Source organism: Ixodes scapularis, unplaced genomic scaffold (genome assembly GCF_016920785.2).
Source record: "Ixodes scapularis isolate PalLabHiFi unplaced genomic scaffold, ASM1692078v2 PGA_scaffold2__306_contigs__length_199485367, whole genome shotgun sequence".
NCBI classification, from domain to species: Eukaryota; Metazoa; Arthropoda; class Arachnida; order Ixodida; family Ixodidae; genus Ixodes; species Ixodes scapularis.
Window position 1 is genome coordinate 4,169,761 of NW_024609857.1, and position 13,336 is coordinate 4,183,096.

The 13,336-nt window shown below is 50.1% G+C and overlaps 1 protein-coding gene across 1 annotated transcript in view; it reads right to left on the minus strand.

The window, feature by feature from the left end:
- Positions 1–350: 350 nt before the first annotated feature.
- The window catches only part of LOC120841782, a 28,826-nt gene continuing 15,840 nt past the window's right edge, over positions 351–13,336 (minus strand). The window contains exons 6-14 of the mRNA XM_040212751.1: positions 9,247–9,388; positions 4,450–4,488; positions 4,267–4,389; positions 2,733–2,953; positions 1,890–1,990; positions 1,712–1,820; positions 1,519–1,659; positions 1,291–1,398; positions 351–555 (exon numbers count right to left, since the gene is read on the minus strand). Of these exons, the coding sequence (XP_040068685.1) occupies positions 394–555; positions 1,291–1,398; positions 1,519–1,659; positions 1,712–1,820; positions 1,890–1,990; positions 2,733–2,953; positions 4,267–4,389; positions 4,450–4,488; positions 9,247–9,388 (1,146 nt within the window). The 3' untranslated portion in view covers positions 351–393. The remainder of the gene's footprint in view (positions 556–1,290; positions 1,399–1,518; positions 1,660–1,711; positions 1,821–1,889; positions 1,991–2,732; positions 2,954–4,266; positions 4,390–4,449; positions 4,489–9,246; positions 9,389–13,336) is intronic.

The following is a 13,336-nucleotide window of genomic DNA, read 5'->3' on the forward strand; positions in this document are numbered from 1 at the left end:
ATGGCAAATGTTAAAGAAAAAGAAAAAAATGAAGAGCGAGATTTTTGCCTTTGCACAATTCACTAGATTCAACCGACACGGAAATAATCTCGCTTCATAGAGCAGTTTTTGCTTCCCTGGCAATTTGAATATCAGCATTCTAATTAAATACTTTTTTTTTTGAAAAGGTATTATTTGAAAGCTAAAAGCCCGAGCTCCTAGCTTCATCTGAAGTAGTTGCTCCTGATGAACGTCAGACCACTGTGAACGGCTGACCGTTCCCTGCCGAGCGGGAACCAGAATCCAGCGGCCGTGGGCTGGCTGTGGCTCGGAAGCTTCGAATCCACGTGCAGGGAGACGAAGAACGGCCGCTCTTTCCAACACAAGCGTGACAAGTTCGTTTATTGTTCTCTTCTATCGCTCCCGCTTCAACTTGGTCTCGAGGGCGAGCAGTTCAGACACTGCCTGGACTCTGGGCGCGGGCTTTCCGGCAGAGCAGCGCCCCGAGAGGTCGTCCTTGTCGGCAGCGAACAGAACGACGCAGCCGGTGGGCAGAATGCTCAAGAACTGCGACACCTGCGTGCACCGAGACCGCAGCGGTGCTAGGCTGGACCCATTTCTCCATCGTGGTATTAGCCTTACATTTTGTATTCTGGTCTGAACGCGTGCACTGCACGACACGGCTAGCACCAATACGACATCGACACCTTTATTTTCTTCTTCATTATAACGTACTCGTTACATTTTCAAAACAGTAAGGGATAACATACTTCGGTTACTTACTTCGAGGAACGTTAGTTACGCAACTCGTTTAATCTTCGCAATAAAAAAAATACATTTCATTTTTTTTTTTGTTTTTAGGCACCAAGTCATATGGGTCCTTGCAATCATCGCACACACCTTCAAAACCAGAACCGTAAAAAGGATAATGTAATTATGTTAAGTCTCTACATGAACATAATGTTTCTAAAACATTATGTCAAAATAGTAAAATCTGTTAATTCATAATTAAAAAAATAACGCATAAATAACGCGTATTACTTCTTATTTGTAACGGTAACGAGTTCCCTTTATTTTGAGGTAACATGTGTGAGTAACGCGCTCCCTTTATTTGCAAGTAACGAGTAACCCATTTTGTTAGAATTTCGGTAATACCTACGAAACTGCTTCGTACTCAGACAGGGTATACTGTATTCAGGAATAATTAAGTTTACCGCTGATATTGGTGCCTCGAACAAGCACTCGACAATAAACGTCCGAAACAGAAGACGAAACCCCGCTCGTTTGTGCTAACACTATCGCGCTTTGTACCTTGTCCTTGACCGTCTGCTCGTCCTCGAAGACCTGCATGGTCGTGGCGCTCTTGCGCACAGCGACGCCGCTCTCTCTCCCGGACGGCTCGCCTGCGACCTGGCAGGTCTGAAACAGCAACGAGCGGCGCCGTCTGCTACGTGCAGTGCCATCACCTCGTCTATATTTAACGGCTCCACTTCGAGGAGGGACACGCGGGCTCGGAGCGACCGGACATTTCACACTTGCCTGGTTATAGTCGGTCCAGGCTTCCTTCGAACAGGCATCGTAGAACTTGTCCTTCGCAGGAAGAAGCTGGAAACTCAGCACAGCCAGGTTGATGGAGATACAGGTTGCAGTTTTCCCGTGAGAATCGTCCGCGAGCTTTTTCTGCACAGAGATGTTATGTAGGTCACCGGTGACAACAAAGTTCAGAGCCCACCGTGGCCAGCAGGTCTTCGCGGCTGGGCCAGTACGACGTCGGCTGGGAGATAGTGCAAGGGTCCCGGCTTTTGTAGCGGTGGGTCACGTAAAAGAGCAAATCGCATTGCCTGTGGGAGGAACATTGTCACACATCCGGCGGCCCTCCGCGAAATGGTTAAACATTGCTCAACACGTACCTCCCGAAAAGCTCGAGCGAGTCGGCGGCGTAGAAGTACTCGAGTCCGACCGCTACCGTAAGATTTGTAGTGGACGCCGCACCAAAGTACGTTCTCAATTTCTGAAAGGGAATTTTCGTTATGCTTTCCCGCACATTCGTAGATCGTTCCCAGTTGAGGCAATAACATCCAGAAGACAAGGCCTGCCCACGACGTCGTTGTTAGTGGAGGCGGACAAAGACGCTGAGCTTCGACGAGACACGTCGCAAAGACGTCCGTCTCACCGCCTGCTAGCGTCGCGCTCGTTGTGCGTAGCTGCACGACGTGCTGGCGGCAGTGCTTAGGCAGCCTAGGCGTCGCTAAAGTGCATTCACTATAGTGGCCATGTTACGGGGGAGGGGTGCTTTGTCTTCTAGGTGGGATTGTTTGAGGCCTGTTCACGCAGTAGCGCTTAACGACGCTGTGGGCGCTAAGTGTCCTCCACGAGGGTCACCGCAAAAGGAAGTGTAAGAACTAGCTCTTTAAACGCGCTACTTCTAGCGCCTTTTGGAACATAGCGTGAAACGGTGTTAGTATGTTTGACATGATGAACAGAACAGCGCACACAGCGCTTGTGTGTCCTGCATGTTCCTTTTCTCTGTCCTCGTCTTTGTGTGCGCTGTTCTGTTCATCATGTCATCATACCAACACGCCCAACTTACAACACTTCTGCAATTTAGTATGTTTGAAAGTTCGACTCGTTCCCCGGACTTGTGCGCTGAGACTGCGAGTTACCCCGGCGATCGAAACGCGCGAGGGTTGGTTTCCCGGACGCATCTCGACGTGAGCCTCGAATAAATCAAAGGTACGAATGAAAGTGATTACAGTGCTGAGAAGTAGGAGCTTGATGGGGCTTCCAAAGGCGGTGGAGAAGAGAGCGACGCCATGCAGGTGGCGTCCTGCGAGCCACTTGGACACGTTGCGCACAAGCTGCGTCAGGGCACTTTCGTCGGCGGCGTCCAGGAACTTGTGGATGGAAGGATGCACGCCCAGCAGCAGCTGAATCGGGCAGCCAGGCTCGAGCTGCAACTCCCTCACGCTCGCCCCTGCGTCCCCACGTTGATTTAAGAGCGGACGATTAAGTCTCGGACACCTCTGACTGGACAATTTCAAGCATGCGATGCTACGCCGCATCGGCGTCGGAGGACTCGTCGTGCAGAGCTTTACTAGAATGAAGGCTACGAATAACTGTTCTGCTGTTCTCGCGGTTTGAAGCTGAAATGAGCCGGTGAGTTCAGCGATGCATGCAAGCCCGAGCAACAACGCTAGCGCGAGGTTCGACCGTTAGCAAGGTGGCACGGGCCTCTCAGTTATTGGGAGAACGGACTATCTTTCTGGCCTGTCGGATGGAGATCTTTAAATTACCGAGTTGCCGCGGAACTCATTCGACTGCCGATCTGATTAGTGCAACCAACATCAATGTCCGCTTAGTATTAGGAAATGACATGTCGCGTGGCCCGCTTCGCTGCACACCGCCTTCGACCGAAAATTTGCTGAAGTTCGTCGAAGGCTCGCGGTGATTTGCGGGCGTCCACGCGAAGCGGGGAGTACCGAGTGCTCAATGTTATGGAGAATTCCACTGGTCGCTTTGGAGCGCGCCGGGATCAGTAGACAAGATCCGAGATGGAGCACGCGATCCGAACGGAGTCACCCGCCTCTGGATCCCGAGTAGAACATGACCATTCCTCCGGGATCGGCGGATCCCTTCCGTCATTCGCCTTCCCGGGAATCCCCTTTCCGCGGTTCCGGATCCCAAAGCACACGTCTTTGGCGGTTTTCGTAATCGCGGCGCTAACAACACGTCTTCACTGCACGAGCGAAATTGATCATAATGTAAACGATGCCTGTCAATAAGCATGTCCATCAGCATAGCCCACTTGCTTCCTCATCGGAATACTGGTGAACTGTGTCCAAGTATGTTTCGATTTTCGGCCTCTTCTGCAGAAGTTCCTAAAGGCAGTCGGACTAACGCGGCACGCCATCCTCATCGCTTGAGCCGCTGCTGACGACGACCTGACGACGACCTGTCGTCAAGCAGCGTCACTTGGAAAACGGCCATTACGAAGTCTTCCGAGGCGAGATGCCAGGCGAGAAAGAAAGTCACGTGTGCACGTCGAGGACTGGCCAGGCTGGCTTCCGGTCGAATCCACCGAAATCGGCGGAGCGACTTTTCTCGAATCCGGATCAAGATCTGGGAGCTGATCCAAAACGACGAGTGGAACACTTCCGTCTCGATCCCGATAACCCATTGAAATAGGCGCCCTCCAGAAACGTCGATGCCGGCGCGCTCAAAAGGACCAGTGGAATTCGCCATTGGTCAGTCGACCCGGGAAGGTTCAGACCATCAGGAGTGTCCTACCCGGCGTCGAGAACGTCCCGCTTTCAGCGTGGTAGAGGGCCCCCCACAGCACCAGGTGAGTGCAGAGCTGAGTGAGCGCGCTCTTCGGGCTCATGTTCGAGGTGACGACGCAAACCAGTGCCCCTGCGGGTGAGACGCAGGCGCGGTGAGAGGCACGCCTGACTCGATCCGATTGCAGCTCACGTTTGTCCCTCACGTCCACGGGCGGAAGGAAGGTCTCGCCTGCGTGACAAGGCGAGCGTGACATCAGGCTTCGGATACACTCCTCCTCGAGTTTGTGCGGAGATGATATAATATTCTATGGCACAAGCACTGGTTGGACGCTTTCCTAGGTCGGAGAATATTAGGTAATGATAAGCTGATTTTTATTGATGCGCATTGACGCTGCGGGTAAAATGATGAGACCGACACGCGGGCTAGACGTCATGGAGCTGCGGCGGCGCTGCGATCGCGCCGGAGCCGGGTGGTATGGGCAAAAGCGCGCGCGTTTCGCATGGGCGTCATAGCATTTCAGCTTGCCGCGAAGCTGTGTTGCCGTTAATTGCACCGAAATTTACAGGAAAAGCAGCGGAGTGAGTTTCCACAAGGTTCCGGCAGACTCTGAAAGGCATAGAAGGTGGATGATATCCGTGGATCGAAAGAAAAGAAAATGGTCGCCTCGCGCAAACGACCGTTTGTGCGGCAAACGTTTTCTTGAAGGCAACTGCGGCTTCCATTTCAGTCTCCGTCCCGAGGCTTGCATATGCGCAGGGAAACCGTTGCCTGATCGAGACCGCCCGGATTTTGTTCCCATGTTGTTCGCGCACAAAGCATCGGCCAAGCGCTCGTCGGAGGCTCGCTACGCCCGTGCTATCCAGCAGAAGGGGATCGCCGACAGAAGGGCAGTCAGTGTTGAAGCCGTTACCAAAAAAAAAAAATAAATAAATAAATAAAAATAAAAAAAACAACGTAATACGTTACTCGTTAATTACAAATAAAAGGTACGCGTTACTGAGCTACGTTACCTAAAAATAAAAAGAACGGGTTACCGCTACCGATAGAAATTAACGCACGTTACTTCTGCGTTACTTTGTTTAAGTTATGATTTAACATATTTTACGGTTTTGACGATACAAGTCATATATCAAGAAACATTATGGTCACGCGGAAACTGAACATTATTACTTTATCTCTTTTTACGGTTTCACCTAAATACTCACTAGAAAAAACGCAAAGAAAAACATGGCTTGCCGCCTAAAATACGGAAAAAATTGAAGTGTAATTTCTTTAAGACCTGGGAAGTAGTAACGAGTAACGTAACTACGTTACTTGAAATAGCAACGTAAGTACGTTACCCGTTACTGTGTCGAAAACGTACCGAGTAGGTTACCACGTTACTGAAAAAAGTAACGCGTTACCGGCAACGCCGTTACTTGTAACGTGTTACCGCCAAGACTGCAGAACGGACAAAGCGTTACTGCTTGTCATGCCTTGTGGTCATGAGGGTAGGAAAAATATGCTACCTAGACTTGAAGACGCTGTGTTTATTTAATAAATTAATGAACACACTTCCGCAGACGCACAGTCTGCTGATCCCGCCGGCAGTGCGGAAACCGACCCGAAGTAATCGTAGGCCTCGAGAGACTTGTACGTGTGCACCGTGTCGGCCGTGAAATGGCTTGGCAAAGAAACTAAATAAACGACGACGTGAGCCGTCAACTTCGGTGGCAGCAACATTACTTGGTTACTGCGTACGGATCCTCGTAGGCAACGCCGTCCACGCACAGTTTGTTTCGATACCGCTGCCGTTCAGGCTCGGGCAGCGAGCTTAAATAGTCGGGCATAGTATGCGACATACGCTGTCAGGAAACACGACGCACAAATAAAGATACAAGCGTCCCTAGAACGTCAGCAACGAGCGCACGCCACACAACGCAATGGCGAAAACACGGAGAGGCGGGCTGCTTTTGCCCACATAGCTACCGCGCATGCGCGGCCTTCCGGCCGTGTTGGTAAACAGAGTCGCTCCGCGTGTCGGTCTATAAAGTGTGACGAAGGAGCTTGAACAGCTAATTCCGAAATGATTGTTTCGAGACAGCGATCCCAAATAGATTCCACATATTGACATTGACGGGGAAGGGGGAGGGGGGGCAAATAAGAAACTTTAAAGCGTGACGAACAATTTTGAACAGCTAGTTTTTAATTGTTTTGAGACCGGATCCCAAATAGATTCCACATATTAACACCATATGTGTTTATTAACCGATTCTTTAGTACCGTTTTGAATGCAACGTTTGGCTGCAAGGAAAAACAGACACCGAAAGCGTTACGCTCATAGGGAACCATATAAAAAATATTTCAGTTTACCGGCAGGACTTCAACTCAAACCAAATGCATTACCGACTGAGCTGGCGAGGAAGTTTTAATGCGAAAGCATTAAGGGGGCCCTGCAATCCTATTTAAGCGTCTACCTTTTTTTGCGGTTTCCACGTCTCTTGGGGTTCGGGCAAGCCCGCGGGCACGGAGAGAGTAACTAAATATCAGTGCGTCATATTTTAACCGGACGACGCGGAAACCTCCTCCACCGACGGGGGCGACCCGCGGTGCCGAAAGCGCGCGATATGTGACGTCTTCGGTCCTGGGCTTACCACTGGTCAGAGCCGCTAAAAGCTTCTTTTTAGGCGGAATACAAACTATAAGTGGCGCGAACCGTTTCAATTTTTTATGAAAGTAGTTTGGTTCAGTATTTTAGATGAAAGAAACAAATGCAGTTTATAAAGTACGGAAACAAGAAATGATCCGTCGACATACCCGCCACCAAGCGGTGGAAAAGGAGGCGATACTAGAAAGGAGTAGTGGGATCAGGCGCTGACACGGAAAGGTCCCGGATGTACGCGGCGGCGCTGCGGTCGTAGGGACTGGAGGATCCGACCGGCTCCGAGCGTTCCGAAGGCCTTCGGCGAGCTGCTTTGTCTGGCGGTTTGGCCATTTCGCGGTATGGCAGCGCAAAGTGGCTCCCATTCTGAACTGATCTTTACCCCGTGTTTGCTGTCGTTTGTGGCCAATGAAGTGTCATGCCGAATTAGTGTTTAATCGCGCAGCAAATGCAATGAGAGCCGCTCTGGCTTCCCGCTTCATACAGCCTATCCAGAACATGCTTTAGCGGCGCCCTCGACACGGAGTGCGGCAGCCGTGAGCGCTCGCTGAGCTCACTAACCCTCCTCCAGTTCACGGCCACTGAAGCAATCAAGGGCGTCATGAAGGAGGTTATTTTATGCTTGTTTTTGTAATGTTAAGTTGCCTATAACTTTAAAAATAAAGCGAAATTCTAGAAAAGAAAAGTTTGGTTAAGTTACTACGTTCAGTGCGCTCAGGTTCGGTGCAAATTAAAAATTCTTAAAAAAGTCCTTGCAGGGCCCCTCTAACTGTCCCATGGAACGAAGCAGGCGTCGTCTGTAACCGTCTGTGGCAGAAAAAACGGCGCCTAAATTCGCATTCCCAGTAAGACACAAAGAAAAGCGCAGCAACGCAAATGCTTCGTCACGGAACACGTCGTGAAGCCGGGTTCGCCGCGCCTGCGCAGTGGAGGGGCTTGGTGTCACCGCCGGAGCGCCGTGTGCGAAAGGAAGACGCGACGCGCTGCTTGTAGGAATGCGGTGCGTGTATGAATACGAAAGCATTCCTACACGTGAACAGTGTTGACTGTCTTTGCCGAATTTTTCCTTTTTTCCCCCCGACATATTTTTTTTACAGCGTTTGCTTTCGACGTGAAGAGGACCATTTCGCGCGGCGTTCGAAGGCCGCACGTCCCGGCGCAGTCGTGCGCTTCGCAGCCTCGAAAGCGTGTGGGTATATCATGCTGCGCCATCTCACGGCGCTTGTTAGAAATGGGAGCGAATCTTCGCACATTTGCTTTACAGACTGACACACTGTTTCCTAACAAGCCCGCGTTTGCCCACACCAGGTGTGGGCACTGCGCGAGCGCAGAAACCAGATTCACGTGACGACAAGCTTCTGCGCATGCGCCGTGGCGACAACAGCGCCACCGCAGAGGCGTAACTTCAGAGCCGAGACTGTGCCCGTTCGGACGCCTCTCTCTCCTCCTCCGCCGTGGCCATGGATGCGAAGCGATCATAACCCCGGTGGACGAGGAGAGAGACAAGCTTTTCGAGAAAGTAGGAAACGGCAGGAGCAGTAAAGGAGGAGCCTTCATGAAGTGCCCCACAGACGAACGCCTATCACACATTCCGGGCTTACCACTTTTTGTCATCATGATCAAGCTCGCTTAATTTTTTTTTTTATGTTACTACGAACGAGGAATGTGTACAGGTACTCTCGGTGACGAGGGCAGAAGAAAAACCATTTCATTTAGGTCTGACTGAGCCGGCGCCCTTTCACGTTTGATATCTGGGTCGTTGCGAGGATGCGCGCTCGTAATTCCGAATACTTTTAGAGCGCAGCTCTTAGGGGCCCGCTCCCGGCTTGAGTAGCGTCGGCGTCGCCGTCGGCGTCGGCGTAACCAAGGTCACCCCAAGGTCACGCGACCCGCCCAAGGTCATCCCACGGTCACGTGACCCCCAAGGTCACGTCACACCTCCAGTACTCTTCCCTCCTCCTCCTCAAGAGCTGCGCTCTAATTCGGTGTTACAAGGAGTTGTAAACGGCTTTCACTTTTTTATTCTCATTCTAAAATAAAACATTCGGTGGAATGTGCAGAGAGCGCCATTGGAGAACCGTACGCTTGTCCAAAGAGGGTAGACCAGACGGAATCAGACTGCAACAGCTACAACCATCTTTAGCCCGGAATCTGGCGAAAATCACCCACCCGGACAAAGCTTCGCGATGATTTTGCAACGGGTTACGGGGAAAGATCAGTGGAGGGCAGCAAGCGATAAGTGAGGGAAGATCCTCGTTTAGAATCCCTCTGGAGCTCGTGTGCAGCGAGGGGAGACGGAAGGTCCGTCCCGGGTTTCAACCACAACTCGGCGCGGCGGGACGTACCGGCGGGCCTGCCCAGCAGCTCCGCCGCTGCCCGGACCCTGGGCAGGGGCCCCCTGGCGGCACACCGGGCGGCCTCGTCGTCCTTGTCGACGGCGAACAGGACCACGCAGCCCGAGGGGTGGGCGCCCAGCAGCTGAGATACCTGCGAGGGGCACACTCACGCCTTCACACTAGCGTTGGGCGCCAAGCTTTGGGCGATGCCGACAGCGCGACACACTAGGCCTTTGAACATGCATGCGTGGTTGTAGCAGACGGGATCAGCAGACAGGAACAGTGCGGAGCTGGGGTGCAGCCCAAACACGCTGTAATATTCCGCCTTCGTTTTCAACAACAATGCGGGTGTAAGCTGGATACAGTTTTTTAGAAGACCACCAAAATACCTCCTGGTTGGCCGTCAGATAGCACTGGATAAGAGAGTAAAAAATGAGACTTTTACAAATCTCTGTAATGCGAAACTAGAGCGCAACTCTTAAGGAGGAAGAGGGGAGGGTAAGAAAGGGAGGGTATGTCCCTCCTGCTCCTCCGTACCCTCCCTTCCACCTCCTCCTCCTCCTCTTCCATCTCTCCTCCTTCTCCTTTCCTCCTCCTCTCCTCCCCCCCCCCCCCCCTGAATATGTTCATGGGTGACGTGACACCAAGTCGTGACGTCATTTTCCCCGCTAAATTTTTCGGGGGAAACTGAATTGGTGTTGAGGTCACGTGGCGTCAATTTTCCTGCTAAATTTAGCGAGGAAACTGGGAAGGGGGAGGGTATGGAGGAGGAAGAGGAAAGGGTACGGAAGAGGAGGATGGGAGGGTACGCAGGAGGAAAAGGGTACGGAGGAGGAGGAAAGGAGGGAGGAGGACGGGAGGCGGAGAGAAGAAAGAGAAGGAGGGTACGAAGGAGGAGGGGCGTACCGTCTCCTCCATACCCTCCCCTCCTCCTTCTCAAGAGCTGTGCTCTAATTTCGCATTACAGAGACTTGAAAACGTCTCTCATTTTTTGTTTTGTTCCAGCATGAACGCGGGAATACCGTCAAGTTGTCCCAACGTTAAGTGCGCCTTCACGCTTAAATGACCGTCTGATTGCTCAATCTGTCGTCTGCTCTTTCGAACTCGTTTCAAACTGTCATCAGCTCGTTAAACGGCAGCGACCAGTAGACCAAACGTCGCGACGAGAAGTGCACGCCTCCAAAGACTTCCAAGTTTGCAGGTTCTTTGGGACAGGTAGTCTCGGCGTAAACACCGGATATACAAGGAGATGTTAATTGTTTCCAGTGGCCATCCCCCACTTGTTATGCCTGATTCACTTGGTTCGATCCGGTACGCGATTTTCAGAATCGACGTCGACCATCACAGCTGCAGTACACGCTTTGCCGCCCGAGCGACATCGCGGCTGAAAATAGTGTGCAGAATCTCATCATGTAAATATGGCTTTAGCGGCGTTTACGCGGAATGAATCGCCGCACGTCACATTATTTAAACGAAGTTTTGCGGTGTAACGAACATCGTTAATTTTTCTCAGGCCATTATACTTCATTCACCCGAAAGCTGAGACTAGAAGCTCTGCCTTCCGCTCGAGCTTTGTGCCCTTACTGACATATGTCCAGAATTGTGCCTATCCTCAAGATACTGTAGTTTAAACACGTTTGGTTGTACTTGGTGTCGTGCAATTACATTTAGCCAAGAGTATTTGTTACTTTCTTTTAATTACATTTCTCACTATTCTTTACTCAGTATCTTAAGTACAATTGTCAACCTCGAAAAAAAAACAAAAACTAGAGAGCAAGAAACAAGGCTGGAGCAAAACGCAGCATGCAAATGCCAAGAAAAGACCAAATGAATAGCTCCAAACAGGCCCGTCTCGATGCGTCCTCTTGCCCACTTTTCGTTTTTACAAGCTGTCTTTGAATGGCACGTCAGGCTTGGAGCAAAGTGCTGGTGACGTCATCCGCATTTTACACTCAGACCCCCACATGTTGTCTGGCGCTAGAGTGGTTCCATCGGCGGAGGATTGTTGCTCCAGCTCTCGGCACGATCACAATGAACCATTTTCGGAAATCGCAGGTTCGGAGGGGTTCCAGTATGAAAATGCGCGAACACGTTTTCATGCGAGCACGGGCCCATCCTCAGCCAAAGAAGCTATACCCTACTGGCTTTACTGAGCTGCAATGACCTGGAGTGGACTTGGCCAAAGCTCCTAACGTTTGTTCCAAAGCTCGTTTAAAAGCGCTTCTTTCATCACCTTCTAAATGCGCGCACTGTTTCGTCCTTAAAATCGTCAAAAGCAGTTTTTCGCCAGGTGGAGTTTTTTTATAAACTAGCGGATTCTGATTCTGGACTCTCCTCCATCTTAATCTCAGTGCGTCAAGAATGGTTTCAACTGGTGCAGAAATGGGGGAAGGGGGGGGGGGGGGGTTGAAGAGGCTTTGTGGACAGTCTCCTGTGTTTCCCTTTTGACCTGCCTAATATATTTTTGTGACAGGTTAAAGGTACAGGTGCTTTTCGCTTTTGACTGGTGGGACAAAGTAATCGCTCTTGGTTGTGGATGAGCGACAGAGACTGCTTCCCTCGAGTAGCTGTTTCTCCTGAGCGTGCACGTAGGCCGTTCACTGGCGTCCTCATCAACAAGTCTGACTTCCTGATCAACTTCTAGTTCGGCTGCACTGGATATGCAATGCCGGACTGCGTATCGATTCCACCGAATCGAGTCGGGGCATATTACGAAGTTATATCGGAATGCACCATGAGCCGAGCTTGTCGTCATATACTAAAGCACGGCAGGTGCAATGTCTACAATATATTAATCCTGTTTGTTTTTAATATATTTCAGCCTGCATTATGTTGTATATCACAGATTAGTTCAGAGAAAACTTCAATTGCAGCAGCTAAGGTGCTTCTTGATGGTCAAAGATCACAGCAAATTGTGATTTTCAAAGAAGTCATCACACATGGAGCATTATTTGTTTTTACTTTTTATTCCTATATTACCAGCTTGCAAAACTTGCCAAATATCTTCGGATATGTAATTCAATTACTTTTTCAAAGTATTTGTACTCTACTCAAGGTAGTTCGCACTAAAAGTAACTTCAATACTACTTTAAATTTTATATTTTCATATGGGTATTTAGTATCTTATCTTGAATAATTTTGTTGAGTACTTGGCACAACACTGAACAAATGTGAACGCGCAGGCACGCGGCTCCAAAACACTGCGGAAGCCCGCGAGCTCGCGCTGAAGGCGCAGCTTCTAGTCTTATGCCATCGCAAGGAAGACGTAGCACGGGGACCCACACCGACGCCGACCACGTAACATTCCAATGGTTTGTTGACGCGGGACGCGGCGCATCTTGCTCACGCGCCATCGCGCATGCGCGGTGGCACCGGTGGCGTGCCGTAAGGAGCGCTCCGAACAACTCAAACTCCGTCTTAGGGAGTTTGGTAGTTGGTATCCGACATCATGCGAAACTTGTGTCTATCTCAAATACTCTACTCAAGATACTGTATTTCAAATACTTTTTGAAGTATCTTGGCATCTTGAAAATACTTTTAATCTAGAGTATTTGATACTCTATTTTAATTACATTTCTGAGTACCTTGTACTCAATAATTTAAATACATTTTTGGCATTCCACTATTTTCTGAGTTTTTCGGTGTAAAGTGGCGTGGGCGTACACGAGCAAACCTGAACATTCTTTCGAGCAACCAAATCCTGTTGCTAGCTCCGAGTAGCTAAGGTGACTTTAGTTGACCTCGTGAAAACACATCGCTTTTTTGCCTATTGTGAGTCCTACTTCAGCCCAAAGTTCGCACAATGAAGGTTTCTCCCCCGCCTTCCCAAAGGCGCCTTTTGTTTCCCAGAGTTTCTTCCCAAAAATCCTCAAACAAAAGGAGTGGTTTTACGGAAGTTAGGATTGCCACACTGAGGCGCAACGCAGAGGGGAAACGACCTACGACAACAATGCAGACTTGAGTGTCAAGAAAATAACAAATAAAAACAAATTAGAAGAGGCCAGAAAAAAACAAGTCATTTTGGTGTTGCTTGTTGTGTGTTTGACCCAGGGTTGGGCAGTATCGCGATACAAATGTATCGCGATAGTATTTCAGAAAT